Here is a 14782-nt window from a genome sequence, read left to right as displayed (position 1 = left end):
CTGCTACCTGCCATGTGGCACCGGAAGGAGCATGTTTTTTTTTTCTCCTTTGTGTAAAGTATAGAAAGTGAAAGTGATGAGAAAACTGGTTTGTCACATTTTATTAGCCTCAAAAATCATCATCTGCATTACATACTAGTGTTGACTGCTTTTGTACATGCTGACAGTGAAGGTAAATAATAATACACACTACAAAACTTATCAATGCTTTGGCACAGGCTGCTGCTCTCTGGGGTAGGAGACGTGCAGGGAGGAAGCTACAAGGTCAAAATGGAAATTGTGCAACTTAGATGTTGTCAATTAAAAGTCTCGTGTGTTCAGAGAGAAACAATATTTGTCCTGGATGTTTTTTTTTTTTACTGCCCCTCCTCTGCAGGCTCATCAGCAGCAGCATCGGCGGGCTCAGGGTACTTGAAGCGGGCGGGGTCGTACAGATCATCCCTGGGGTCGTAGGGCATGGGGTAGTAGTATGGGTAGGGGTAAGGGTAGGTTATCTTCTTGACGGGGGCAGGAGGAGGCGCCGGCTCCTCCACGGGCTCCTCCTCCTCCTTCTCCTCCACCACAGGAGGCGGAGGCGGCGGCGGCGGGAGAGCCACGACCTTCCCTTTCATGGGCCGGGGTGGGTGGTCGATCAGGCAGTCGGGGTCCCAGTAGGGGTCGCAGTCGTACTCCATGCCCTTGAAGGTGCGGATGGGGGCCGGGGGCGGAGACTTCTTGACGAGGATGGGCGGAGGTGGAGGAAGGAACGACTTCTTGGGTGGAGGAGGAGGAAAAGGCTGTGGCATGGCCTTGGGGGCCGGCGCGGCCTTCTGGGGGGCGCAGTGGGGGTGGTAGCGGGGGTCGCACAGCACGGGCACGGCGCCGGTGGGCATGTAGACGATGTGCGGCTTGCAGAGGGGGTCCTTCTTGTTGCACAGGTAGAGCAGGTCGGCCTGGGAGATGGACGGGGCTGCAGGGAGAAGAAGAGGAGGAGGAGTCGCCGGGGGGTCCGTGGACTTCGGGACCCCCTTCATCGGGGGCGGAGGCGGGACGGGTTTGCACTTCTTGTCCGTAAGCGGGTCGCACATGATCATGGGCACGCCGAGTTTGTTCTGGTAGTAGGAGGCGTCGGGGCCGTAGGCGTGCTCCAGGTACCTCATCTGCTGGTAGAGCATCCGCAGCTTGTCGATCTCATAGAGCTGAGACGAAGAATAAACAGAGAGAGAGAGAGAGAAGTGTGAATTTTGAATTTTATTGTCTTATTGTTGTTGATTGTGTGTCTTTCTTTTTATCTTCATTGATGTTTTTAACCACATGGAGGTTTGCATTTGAATTCCGTTTATACCTTGGTATGAATGACAATAAAGGAATTCAATTCAATTCAAGTGAAACTAAAGGAAAAGAATATTGATTTCTAAACAACACACAACAATCAATGCACCTCCTTTATATTCTTAGACAATATTCACATTTTTGGCAAAATTAAATAATTATAAAGAAGAAAACCTTTTCTTCTTTAACAGGGGATTTGAGCCACAAAAGTCACATCAGTTGCTTCTGACTGTTTTTCAATTCACGGTGACACAAAGAAACTTTCACAGGTGTGAATATTGACTTTTATGTCCATTAATAAAGTAAAAATGTTTATTTTTGTAGGAAGTTTCTCCTTTTCTGCTCATTACAAATGTCAGATGACCAGAATAAGAGGTGTAGAGTTTAAGGCAGTGTTTTTCAACCTTGGGGTCGGGACCCTATGTGGGGCCGCCTGAAATTCAAATGGGGTCGCCTGAAATGTCTAGTAATTGATTAAAAAGAAAATTTCTATTAAAAAATATTTTTTAAACTAATTATTATTCTTTTTTCAATTCTGATTAATAACACCACACACAATCTTAAACAACTGTATTCTCTACTTTCACTTTTTCGAATATAAATCGAGTTCAAATAAAATGCAGCATATAGAAATATCTGAGCTGGCGCATCTTGATTGATGGGGGTCGCTAGAAATTTGTGATGTCGAAATGGGGTCACGAGCCCAAAAATGTTGGGAACCATGTCTCTTATTTACTGTGTGTGCTGGTGTCTCACCCCCTCAGTGTGTCCGATGCTGCTGTAGTATCTGTAGTACGACTGGAAGTCTGGGTTTCCTCTGTACCACCGAGGGTCCACGTTACGCTTTGGTCTGGAGTGAGTCAGGAAGTCGTTTGCTGTCTCTGAGTTGATGTTGAGGTGACTGAGAGGAACCATCTCTGTTGAAACAAGAGTCAATAACTTAAATAATAGACTTAATCTATATAGCAACTTCCCTAACAAAGTTACAAGGTGCTTGTAAAGATAAACTCTAATAAAAAATGCATTAAAACCAGAGGAGAAAACAGAAATCAATCAACAAAAGCACAGAAAGAATAAAATCCTACTATATAAAACAATAAGTTGGTGTAAAAAGCCCAACAGAGAACAAAATAAAATGTAAAATAGTTGCATCACTGGTGACCTGAGGGGGTAAAAAGGCCTTTTTTTTTTTTTTTTATAAAGGTGAGTATTTAAAAAGAGATTTAAAGTTTAAATTTCTTTACAGTGGCTACAACAACTGGACTGAGTTAAAGAAGGGAGAGGTCTGCAGTTACCGTCCTGCTGGATGGAGCTCAGTAATGATTTGGCCTCCAGCAGCCCTGGAGGGGGAAAAAAACAAATTGATTACAGATTGTTAATTTCCCAAAAGTTTGAGACGTTGGTGTTTCAGCAGTTGATCAAACATGTAAAAAAAAACAGAACCGACCTGGGAGCAAAGTGAGAAAGCAGAGAGCCGCCCCCAGCCATAATGTAGAAATCATCTTGAACCCCTGCAACATGCAAAGAAAACAACTCAAAGTTATGTTTTGTTTTTAAATTGAAATATAAGATGTTCAGCTTTGGCTAATTTTACAACTAATTTTACAATATCCATACACCAAGATTAAAAAAATAACATTTTAAAAGGGCTTAAAAGCCAAATTCTCAGTTAACTTCAAATACATTTTCACATGAGTGTACATTTCTACTACATACAATAAAAAGCAGCAACAACACATGATGGAGTTGTACCACAGTGAAATGATCCAACACGCCACTCACCTGGCTCAGGAGGCCGTCTTCACTGGACCAACAGGGCTGAGTGGGTTAAATACTGAACTCTGGGTGGGTCACGGTGAAACATGATCTCCTGTCCAATAGGATCTCAGCAGCTCTGACACCAAAAACCTTGTCTACTCCTCTCCCTTTAATACCGTTTAATATGAGGCCGTTGGCGCCAATTAGGAATAAAAAAGCCCCCGGACTTCAGCAGTGAAGCCATAAAGAGAACAGACTTCAAATGGAAACTGCCCATTAAGTCTGGGAGGAAAGCATCACCTGCTGGGACGACTGCAACGGTGGGGGAAAATGCTGCCGACTAACACAATATCTCAGCCAAAAAAAAAATCTGTAAAAAATCAAAGATGACAACCTGCACGGCCTCAAATGTGCCTTTATAATGAGTTGTTACAAGATTTCTAAAATGCTCTCAGCTCCTGAAGGTGGTCATTTGTTTTTTTTTTTACCCAGTGAACACCTGCTTTTCTAACTGCTATCATCACAGCAGAGAAAAGGGAAGCTGCTGTTTTTTTTTTCTTGGCATGTTATCAAATCTTTAAGTGATACATGAAGTCTACATTCTTACAGGATGCAGACATATGAAACACAACATCAACATGTTTGTGAGTCGCTGCACATCGAACTCTTGGAGCTCATCCAACTTGAAAACAAAAATGTTTTCTCACCCGTGCAAAATCACAATGTTGACTGTGATGATCACAAAATTAAGTCAATGAGTCAATACCACTATTAGGGAGTAAAGAAATTCCAATAATTGACCAGTTATTTGATATTTAAATATATACAAACACATCTTTTGCAATAATCCATCAAATATGGTTCAAACACTTGGGATAGATGTGAATCAGAGCTACATCAATGTTCTGTTTAACAATAAAAAACATATTCAAAATGGCATCAGAGCAGCACTGCAGTTAATGCAAATAAAATATATAAAAGGGCAGAAGCCTACAATGCATAAATACACCGTTTCTTTTCAAAAGTCTGTCAGACCTACAAGACCAACACATGAAACATGTTTTCCTTGTGGACAAATAATGCCCAGCAATTTCAAAATTCCAACTTGAATACAGTTTCAGTTTAAGGCACAGTGAAGCGTTCCCATCTTTTTTTTGCGGCCAACAAACACACACAGATATAAATATCGGAGAAAGGCTCTGATCAGACAATTAAATCAGTTGAGCCCTTGTTGATAGTCTGCAACAGTGAACTGCTTCACCTATTAATGCATTAGCAATAAGTGACTGGTGCTTCTTCTCATTGGCTTTGATGCTTCATATACTGCAGATTAAACCTTCATACTTTCACTGAACCTTTTTAGTTTAACACAAGACCAGAACAGAAGACGTGTTCATACCAAGGAGAGGAAATGTTAGGCTGTAAAAACTGAACGTCAAACAAATGACTTAAAGATGCGACTTTGGGCTAAAAGCAGCTGCGAAGGGTATTATTCATCATTTTTTACAGACTAAAACGACAATGAAAATAATAGTGCGTTGCAACCCTACACGTTAGCATGTTTTACGAGCACGTCATGTAATGGGTGCCACTGAAGGCAGCAATTACGTCAAAGCTGATCCAGCAACAAACCAGGTGTTCAGAGGCGACTGCGACACTTTTTCATGTGGAAACAAAACGAACCAAATACAGCACAGTATTGAACCATCAATTTATTATAACTATAGTAACAATACAAGGCTCAATGTTAATTTATCCTGCCTGATTACAAGTATAAAATGTACAGAAATGTTCAATTCCAGCTGGAAGCATAAACTGCAGATAGCACAACAACAACACCAGTTCTGACATATTTACAAGCGATTTATTGGTGAATAGGAATCTTAAGCATAAAACTCTATGGATCTCCAACAGCAGGAAGTCTTGCAAAAATAGTCATGCTCAAAAAAACGTCCAGGTTCTGCTCGACTCTTGTGGAAAATGCTGGAGGAAGAAAAATGAAGAGCCCCGATACAAGTCTTTAGAAAACCCACGATAAAGAGTTTTCCCCCCCTCAGGCGGCCGAAACGTGTCCCCCGGTTCTTCAGACGAAGGTGACGCGGGTTCGGGCCTGGTTGACCTGCCAGACGTTCAGCTCCTCGTACTCCTCCAAGGCCTCCTGGAACTGGGCGGGGGTGAAGCCGCGGGAGACGCAGCGCTGCTCCGCCTCGGCCATGCGAACGACGCCGCCGGCTCCACCGCGGCCGGCCACGCCCTCCGTGGCGAGCTCGCGAACCAGAGAGAAGATGACGTCGGCTGGACGCTGAGCCCTGTACACAGAGAGAGGGAGAGAGTTCAGACATTTAGAGCCAAGAAACACAAAACTTAATTGTTCGTTTGCTTAAAATGAAATCTGTACAATGTGAATATTCTTTTATTTTGTTTTTTAAATCTTATATTATAGTTTGCAGAATTGGACAAGACAAATGTAGCAAGATGCATGTTAATTAGTGAAATTTTGAGGAGCTGGCGAAGGTGAGATAGATCAACGTTTACTTTGTCGTTCATGATCATGCTGCAAATAGTTGTTACATAATTAAAGAGCAAAAGAGAAGTTCAACCTCAAAGTAGTTCCTCCATCTCTTCAGATTTCACTCATGGCGTAAATAAATGTTGGATTTGGAAGAAAGAGTTGGACAAAGACCGCCACACATCCAACAAGTTGTGTGGTTGAACAGTTACAGATGTTTGAGTATCTGATGCCACATTTCAAGTAAACTCAAGGCTCTTTTCTCCTCCTATTGTTATAAAAAAAAAAAAGAAGCCTCCTGGAGGTTTTCTAGCGCTGCCTGGAGAACAGTTTGTAGCGAAGGGGTGTGAACGCGTCACTGGCCTTGACGCCTGCTTCGGTGAACATGCTGCCGTGTGAACAGAGCTCCATAAAAACCCTGAAGTTTTACAGCTTCCTCCAGGATATGCAGCTACTGTTATGGGCATACGAGAGGCTCATAAAGAGGATTTTTTAGACGCAACGACATCCGGTCACTGATTATGAGGAGCTGGTGCCGACTGTGTGCAGAGGTCACGGTGTTAACACCAACCTCGTGCTGCCGGATTTGTCTGCCTGCAGCGAGTCCTTTGACATCTCCATCAGTCTCATCGCCTCGTTGACGTCCTCCTTCTCCACTGTGTCCATCATGCGAAGACGAGCCTGAAGGAGGAGGAGAGCGGTTTGTTATTGACAATATGAAGAAAACTCATCCACAGAAGAATTTAGCTCGACAGCAGATCCATCTTGATGACGTAAGGCTGCGCTGTGCCGGCACTGTCAGACCGAGACAAGTGCAATGCCCTCTGGGATGGTCGGCAATTGCCCAAGTCTCCGCCTCTCAACACCAGCTAGTCTCTCTACAGATGGAAATTTGAACCTCAGACAGAAACGCTATAAAAAAAAAAAAAGGTTTTAATACAGAACATACAGATGATCGACTCTGGCCATGGTCAGTTTTGCATGGGTTTGCACAGCTGCACCAAACGCACACAGGCTGACTGCCCACCCTGCAAAGCTGACCAGGATCAGACAAAACCCTCCTGTAGCATCTCACTTAGCGGTGATACTCTCAAATCTACAGTTCGAACAGTTTCTTTCACTCGGGGTGGGGGTGGGGGGTTGCGGCGGCAGCAGCAGTGGTTTGCCCCCTGGTGGAAATCAGCGTGGAGCACATTGCCGACCTGTCTGCATGAAGTGCTGGTTTTGCAGTAGGTGGATGACTGCTACCTGCACAAACAGCACTTTTGGCAACCAGAGGCCCGAGACACCAGATAGCAGACCCCCCTCCCTCCCTCCCTCCCTCCCTCCCTCCCTCCCTCAGGAAGTATCAGGTTATCATGTTCAATTCTGCAATGAGGTCTGACGCTCTAATCCAGTTTGCAATCCATGTACACAATGATGCATCTGATTTGATAATGAAGAGTCATTTGGAAAAAAATAAATAAATAAATACAAGCGGCTCTTCAGTGATGGAGAGCTTTTTGTCCAGCGTGGGAAAGAAGTGCTCACACTGCAGTAGGCCAGGTTAACATCACTACCTGCACTGTAAGCACTTTATCTCACACTGGACTGTAGATGGAGGCACAGAGGAGGACAGAATCAACCTCGCTACAAAAACCAATGTATTTTTTTTTTTACTTTTTCAAATGTCGTCGTATAAGCGGAGGCTCTAAATCTTGAATCAAACAAATATAAAATCAGACAAAATGGAGCCGTTTGAGCTCCAGCTGACTTGTGGCGGTGTGATTCTCACCAGGGCAGTGGACAGACGCAGGATGGAGAGGAGGGTACGGGCCGAAGTGAAGGTGGTGTCTTTGCTGACTCGGGCCTCTTTCCTCATCTCCACGTAGGCGGCGGTGATGTAATCGGCCAGCGTCTCGGGCACCACAGGCTGCCGCTTCTTACAGAAAGCGATGTAACGTCTGAAGGGGAATTATTTATAAGTCAGTTGTTACGTTATTTATCACACCGACACTGACCTTTTTAAATGTAGCAGTGAATGAAAACACAACGCAGATCGTCACCTCATCAGCTTCATGTCGATGGGGGTGAAGTGAGTAGGGGGCTGGCGGCAGTGCTGGTGGACGTAGGTGATGTGCTGGGCCAGGCGCAGGTCGGCTTCGGCGTCCGGCTTGTCCTGGATCAGCCAGAGGAGGTCGAAACGGGAGAGCAGAGCGGCGGGCAGCTGGATGTTCTGCTCGATGCTCTTCTTGGGGTTGTAGCGGCCGTAGGCGGGGTTGGCGGCGGCCAGAATGGAGCATCGGGCGTTGAGGGAGGTCATGATGCCGGCCTGCGGAGGAGAGAGAGACGGACGGTCAACGTGTGTTTCACAGAGACATTTAAGAATCGTAATATTTTTAGAGCAGTAAAGGTCAGTTTACACAGGTAGAGACATAAAGGTCCAATAATATAGTAAAAAGTAGCAATAAAATAAAAAATTAAATAATATAAGACAAAATAAAATAGAATAAATTAAAATATTCTAATGCAAAAATATACTATACACAATGCAATTCAATGTATCAACAGTCAAGTCTTATTAAACCACTAGTTGTGGTTGTGCTTCTCTTCACCTTTGCGATGGAGATGGTCTGCTGCTCCATCACCTCGTGGATGGCTGTGCGGTCAGCGTCGGCCATCTTGTCAAACTCATCAATGCAGCAGATTCCCTGGTCGGCGAGCACCAGGGCTCCTCCCTCCAGGGTCATTTCTCCGGTCACGGGGTCACGCATCACTGCTGCAGTCAGACCGACGCCTGATGATCCACGGCCTGTTGTGTACTGGCCTGAAAGAGGACAGGGGAGAAAGTTAATTCAATGAAACCTGGATGAAATCAAATATATTCTATTTTCAAAAAGTGCACACAAAGCTATTATGTTTTTATCAAACTCGTCTCCATTTATAATGTCGTCGACACTTGTGCCGACTTTGTGGTTTTCCTGATCATTCAAGTGTCCAAAAAAGAAAGAAAAAAGCCCCCATACTGCTCTTCTCCAGTCAGACCATCACATCTAAAAGTTAATATTTTACCATCCAAGCCCTAATGGGGAAAAAATGCCTCACCAGATAAAATATTAAACCAGATAAAAAAAGGCCTTTTCCTCCAACAAACAGGACTGTACTCACTTCGAGGAGCCAGACGGTCAATGTAGGACAGCAGCTGGGACTTGGCGACTCCTGGGTCTCCCATCAGGCAGATGTTTATGTTGCCTGAAAGAAGAGGCCAAAACAGAGTTGCAGTTATTACAAAATTTCATCAGGGCAAATACTTGTCTGAGCCCTCTCCTCGTTATCTGTACAATATTTGGTAAACAGCTTGAAAGCATTAAGTGGAAAGTCTGTTTGTTTATCCCATTTAATATTTATATAATATATGTTTTGTCAATTAACCCATTTATTTTTTTTAGGCATTAAGATAATTCACTCTTGACAGATTTTGTTGAAAGCTTTAAAACTTGGCTCACTAGAACAACCTACTGTTAAGACACACAAATTGTTTCCATGATACAATTAAGTGGAGAGGGACTGACAATCATTACTGCAGCAGAGTAATGGAATATGCCTGGGAGCAATCAACAGTGTTACCTGGTTTTGATAGGTAATGATTTGCAACTCCGACAACTTTTATTTTCTTTCAAGACAAAGTCTGCAATTGACCGTTGATCGCTTAAAAGAACTGGTTAACGTGCTCACCTCTGATCTTCATGCCTTTAGGTGCCTGCTGCACTCCTCCAACCAGCAGCAGCAGCAGAGCTTTTTTCACGTCCTCGTGTCCGTAGATCTCTGGTGCGATCGAGCCGGCAAGTTTCTCATAAAATCCTTCATCTGCAACAGAGAATACGAAGTCACTTCAGTGACTTAATGATGAGGTTTTAGCGTCTGCGTTGCCAGGCTTCTGTTCTGTTGCCCACACAGACCCCTCCCTCCCTACCTGTGATGCTGCGCAGCTCCTCGTCAGTCAAATCCTCGTTACCGAGCTCATCATCCTCTGTCTTGTTCATGAGTGTGATGCAGTGGGCCTCCAGGTACGTTTCTGACAGAAGACCCTGAAATGACCAAAACAAAATATTTTAATGGAGACAGGGAGATTGATACATTTGTACAGTTTTAGCCCATTATACTTCACGGAAACTGTATTATTCCTTTTATGGCTATGTATTGCAGCCTGGATTGAAAACAAAAATATAAAACCCAATCAAACTCACCTGAACAGCTTGTCTGAAACCTGTGCGGAGAAGAGGGAGGAAAACTCCGGTGATGGCGACGTGGTCTCCAGGCTGGGCAAGACGTGTGTTTTCTCCACGGGCGTACACCGACATGCTCCTTGGAATATTTCCAACAGGCACCTGATCGCTCTGTAAAAAAAAGACAACAAAATAAACTGATGAGAAAACAAAACTTGCAACAATTCATGGCAACAAGTGAGGATTTCATTGTGATTGGTTCCTCACATGTTCCTGAATGCGCAGCTCCTGGAATTTGACAAACTTGGAGCCTCTGGTCTGCAGGTAGAGACGGCCGCCAGATTTGTTGGTGACGCACTCTTGGCTGGGACACATGATGAGCGGCATGAAGGAGGGAGACTGAATCTGAAGGACAAGGAGAAGGACATTATGATGGATTCCTGATTATTTCACCACTCATCGTAGGATAGAATCGATTACAACACATCAAAAACAAATCTTACTGGCTGATAGGTCTCAGCGCCGCACTGGTCACATGTGTAAGTAGCTACAGCCATCATTGGTTTGACCTCGGTGGCACGGGTCACGATGCCTCGGACCGTCACCAGGTGCCCGATGCTTTCGGCTCGTACGTCACGCACAACTTTAGGTTTGGCAGCGGTGGAAGGCTTGAAGTACATCTCACTGTGGATAGAGGATAATGTTCATAAGAGACGTATTCATACACATTATCAAGAAACATGTCAGATTCTAGCATAATAACACAAATCCAGAATGATTCAACTCACAATCGCCTCATGAGTTCAGGCGGGTACTGGTTGCGTGGATCTCGCGTGTCTGCAGGGTCGCGGCCTCTCTGCTCCATCATCAGCCTGTGCTCAATGTACACATCCAGGGAATCTTTGGCCACAATCTGGATTCAAAAGCAAATGCATTTTTATTTTAATAGATAGAAAAAGAAAAAAAAACATGTGTAATGGGTGCATGAATACTTTTTAGGTCACCCATATCACACATTCGTGGAAAAATAAAAACATTTTGATTGTGTTTAAACCGTGCACAGGACCAAATGCGTAAATGAACGTACATCTCTTTCTTTGTACTCTGGTAACAGCTCATGGATGGCATCGGCGAACAGGCCCGTGTAGCGTTTGGCGTTCTCGCAGGCGCTCTCGACCAGCTCGGGGTCTTCCTCTGCCACATCGTCCAGATCCACAAAGAGAGACACCTGCTCCCTGTGGGCCAGCGCCACCTGTACACACAGACGAGCAATTAGATGAGCCACTTAACAATTACATGACCTCGTCTGCAGATACAGATACTGCTCAATAAAACAATGACACCTCTACACTTCAGACTTGGGCAGGCGTCCATATTGCATCCAGATACAACTGTACAGCCCAACCTGATAATGCTGGTTTGCATGCTGTACAGTCAGATACATTTGGGATTTTAGCTTAAATACAGAATTTATATTAAGTAATATTTAGCTTATAGTTGCACCAGTCGATATTGTGTGAACCCTGATTTTTTTTTAAAACGGAGATTTTAAAGCCAAAAGTAATTTCCCTAAAATAAAAATTGCAGCCTCTTTAATTGAAAACAATAGCTGTTCACTGTACTGTTTAACTCTAGGGTAAGACAATTAGTAGCCAACAATACAATTTGAAAAAAAAAGGACAAAAGAAAACTCTACACCTACTACATCAGCATGTTATTCCAAGCATATTTATTACTTTTTAGCATGATATTGTAAACCTGTTTGGTGAGGCTCTGAAAGCTACGCCCATTTTTAATCATATGTTTACTGTACTTACAAGCTGAGCTCCATATTTGAACACCTTCTTCCCATTGTCATCCTCAGAGTAAAACTCCTGCAGGAACCTTTTGCATTTGTCTGCAAAAAAACAAAAAACACCTTTAGCTTTATTTCATTTCACAGCAGGAAGAAAGAAAAAAACACAAAAAAAAACACACACAGGCCACATCCAGCAGAAATTAGGTGGAGATTGTTAGCTATATGTGCACACAAAGACATCATTGTGTATTGATTGTTATTGATAGCATTAAAGAAGCTTTCTGAGTTTAAAAGCTGCAGGGAATGAGCAACACCACCACCACCAGTGGGCCTATGCACTGGGAGCTAATTTGCTGTCCTGCGACGACCCCCTTTGTTGAGTAACATGGCATCCTGTAATCTCGATGAGTCACTATTGCCTACAGTAAAAGCACAAACTGCCACTGATGTGCGGCATGAACCAAATCCCCCCCTCGAGTGTATCTTACTAACGTAGTTCTGGAGTGAAATAAGTGACGCAAGGCGACACATCGCTGCAGGTTGAGAATGTAAATACAACAAAAACAACAACAACAGGCACCCGCTCAGTTCAGTGTCCATTTTTTTTTTAAAGGGAAAAATATCCCTCACTTCTCGAAAGAACCACAACTACTAACAATATTTAATTCTACGCCGCGAGAAACGATTAACTAGTACGACCACGACGGCTCATTAAAATGCCCCCACTTACTTTGACGCCGTAGCGGTAAAATCTGAAGCTTGCTGGTTTATAAATTTCGCTGTTCGAGGATGTTATTGTAAACAAAGCAGCACATGGCTTTTGTGCCTCGTCACTAGTCACTCCGCCGATATCCCTCCGCGACCCCATCCGCTCTTGGAAATAGTCCCGGGCTGTTGTTTTCGAAGCGTGGCCAGCCATCTTCGAACGTTACCCTGAGGTTGTTGTGTGGAACGCTGACAGCTCCATCGATTTTAGCCATTGATTGTTGTTGTGATTGAAATGGCAGCATTTTACACATATAGTTTCAATATGTGCAAGTATTATTATTTAACACTGGTGAAACGAGGAAATGGCGACTCAAATAATATAAAACTTATTACAGGTGACAGGCCAAAGTGTGTGAGGATCATAAATTAAAGACAATTTGAATATTTGCTTTGCAAGTCGACTTTCGGTGTGTGTGCACTGTGCTCCTAAAATTTTAAGTGGGGGGCCACTGTGCTCCTCGTAACAAAAAGTTAGTCTGGAGCCCTGTATTGCTTTTATTAGTTTGTATTAGTTTACGTTATTAAACTTAACACTAAGCAACGATTTAAAGTGTCAAGAAGTGGTGGTGAGTCACCAACCGATTGCCGTCCTAACATCCAAATGCAAAATGGCACGTTAACCTGTGTGACAGCCAGATGAGCTAACATGCTAACGTGCTAAGGCAGCACTACCGTTGACTGGGAGCAGCTAACTTGTTGGTGGTTGATGATTAGTGGAGCACTTACTATCTTGGATTGGAGACGATTTAAAGACCTGAAACAAGTGAATGAAACCGGGCATGCCAGGTACGTTTAAATACGCTTTTAAAACAAGGTCTAACTTATTAATGTTGTACAGGTTTTCTTTTTTGGAAACAATGGATTCTTTACAAGCATTTAAAGGTATAGTTACACAACGCAGCTCCATGTAAACAATTTAAACAGAATGGCGGTTCGAAGTAAGTCGTAACGTTCTCTGTGACGTAAAACGTGTTTGACGTTACAAAACTCCCGACTTTTCTACGGTTTCGCTTTATCTTACAGTTTTGTTTCACGGATGAAGATGTTACAGGCTTCAATGAGATAAAAAACGAGCATCCGATGTCCACTTTCTATCGTTAATACAGCATAATAACTCAAAAATCTCTCCCATCCGCTTCCATCAACTTACTAGCTGGAGTGGTGCAAGTTATTGTTGGACATGTGCTTGCACACTGGCGCCTGCTCCCTTTGTTTAAGCGGATCCATCCGGGTCACTGTGTGTGTGTGTAGTCAACAGGCGAACAGACAGACAATACCCAACTAGTTCCTACCGAGTTATCATGCGATCGGGAAAGTTTGTGCAACTTCAAAAAGGTGAACAACCCCTCATCTAAAGCACGGTTTTAGTTAACAAATTCACATGCAAGCTAACGTGCATAAATGTAAACGTAGATGTCTGAGGATAACAAGTTAGTGCAGAGTAAAAAAAAAAAAAAGGGGGGGGGGAGATAATGTTATAGTAGTGGCTGAATAACACTAATTATTGACTGCACCAACACAATAAATTGGCCGACCAGTGCACCCCGTTGTTAAACTATCCCCGCCTCAGGAGCAGTTTACTCAACACGTTCAGTTAAAAGTTCAGTCATTTAGGCCAGCCAGTTGCTGCCATGCCGTTATTGAAAAAGTTAACCCATTACCTTTCTCTGCCGCGTAATCCTTACGAGACATGGCTGTAAATGTTGATCCTCCTCCGGTGAGATAACGTGATTCCCCAAACCTTCAAGGCTCCGATGAACAACGATTCAGTTTAAATTCGCGGTTTTATTTTTACTTCTCTATCAACCGGAGACCAGTGTTCATTCACTTTGCAGCTTGAGTTTCTTCCCCGGTCGCGGTTGCAAGAACTGGCGCGAGTGTGACGTATCCTGCAGCCAATCAGGTCGCTCCTTTCCGCGGGGAGAGGCGGGATTTCGGGATGGCGCGAAAGTTGCGGGCGATGGCGCGTCACGTGATCCAACAGACTTCCGCCCCGTTTGTCAGGAATGGCGCGAAAAGCGACGATTGGATTTCATACAACTGTGAACGTCTCTGACTGTATGAAGTGACCCGGGATGAAAGCTGGAGTGATCCGACCATCACGGACATAAAATGCTGCTATTAATCTTTGTGCACTCCTCAACAAATTATGTATGTTAATCATCCAGTTCAAAAAGAAATACAAAGAAATTATTTTCAGTATGTACAGAAATGAGGGTGTCTGACAACCACAAGGTGCTTATTATTATTTATTTGGGTATTATTTACCGACTTAGTTATTTGTTGCTCGGTTCATGTTACTTTCAGTTTGTCTTTGTATGTATGAATGTGTTTGTATATGTTTTTATATGTATTTGACTATATAGAGAGATAAAGATTAGTAATCATATGTTAGAATACATCTATATGTATATAAATATAATAATATATTAG

At 43.5% G+C, this 14782-nt stretch overlaps 2 protein-coding genes across 2 annotated transcripts; both read right to left on the bottom strand.

Moving 5' to 3' along the window:
- Nucleotides 1-356: 356 nt before the first annotated feature.
- On the bottom strand, nt 357-2226 carry and4 (actinodin4; the record flags this gene model as incomplete). The annotated part of the gene is made up of 2 exons (XM_083981203.1): nt 357-1178; nt 2068-2226. 2 exons carry the CDS (start codon nt 2224-2226, stop codon nt 357-359), a joined length of 981 nt encoding a protein of 326 aa, XP_083837329.1.
- A 2591-nt stretch (nt 2227-4817) lies between these two features.
- Nucleotides 4818-14208, bottom strand: mcm7 (minichromosome maintenance complex component 7). The gene is made up of 15 exons (XM_083980210.1): nt 14011-14208; nt 11601-11680; nt 10871-11035; nt 10572-10696; nt 10287-10467; nt 10051-10188; nt 9805-9954; nt 9531-9645; nt 9293-9424; nt 8726-8809; nt 8173-8384; nt 7624-7889; nt 7353-7521; nt 6150-6259; nt 4818-5378 (listed from the first exon to the last, which is right to left on the bottom strand). The coding sequence occupies exons 1-15, from the start codon at nt 14039-14041 to the stop codon at nt 5153-5155; spliced, it is 2184 nt and encodes a 727-aa protein (XP_083836336.1). The 5' UTR covers nt 14042-14208; the 3' UTR covers nt 4818-5152.
- Nucleotides 14209-14782: the final 574 nt, after the last annotated feature.

The sequence above is a fragment of the Trachurus trachurus genome, assembly GCF_905171665.1.
Source record: "Trachurus trachurus genome assembly, chromosome: 10".
NCBI lineage: Eukaryota > Metazoa > Chordata > Actinopteri > Carangiformes > Carangidae > Trachurus > Trachurus trachurus.
The sequence above is the reverse complement of the archived record's forward strand: the minus strand, read 5'-3'. Positions and strand labels throughout refer to the sequence as shown.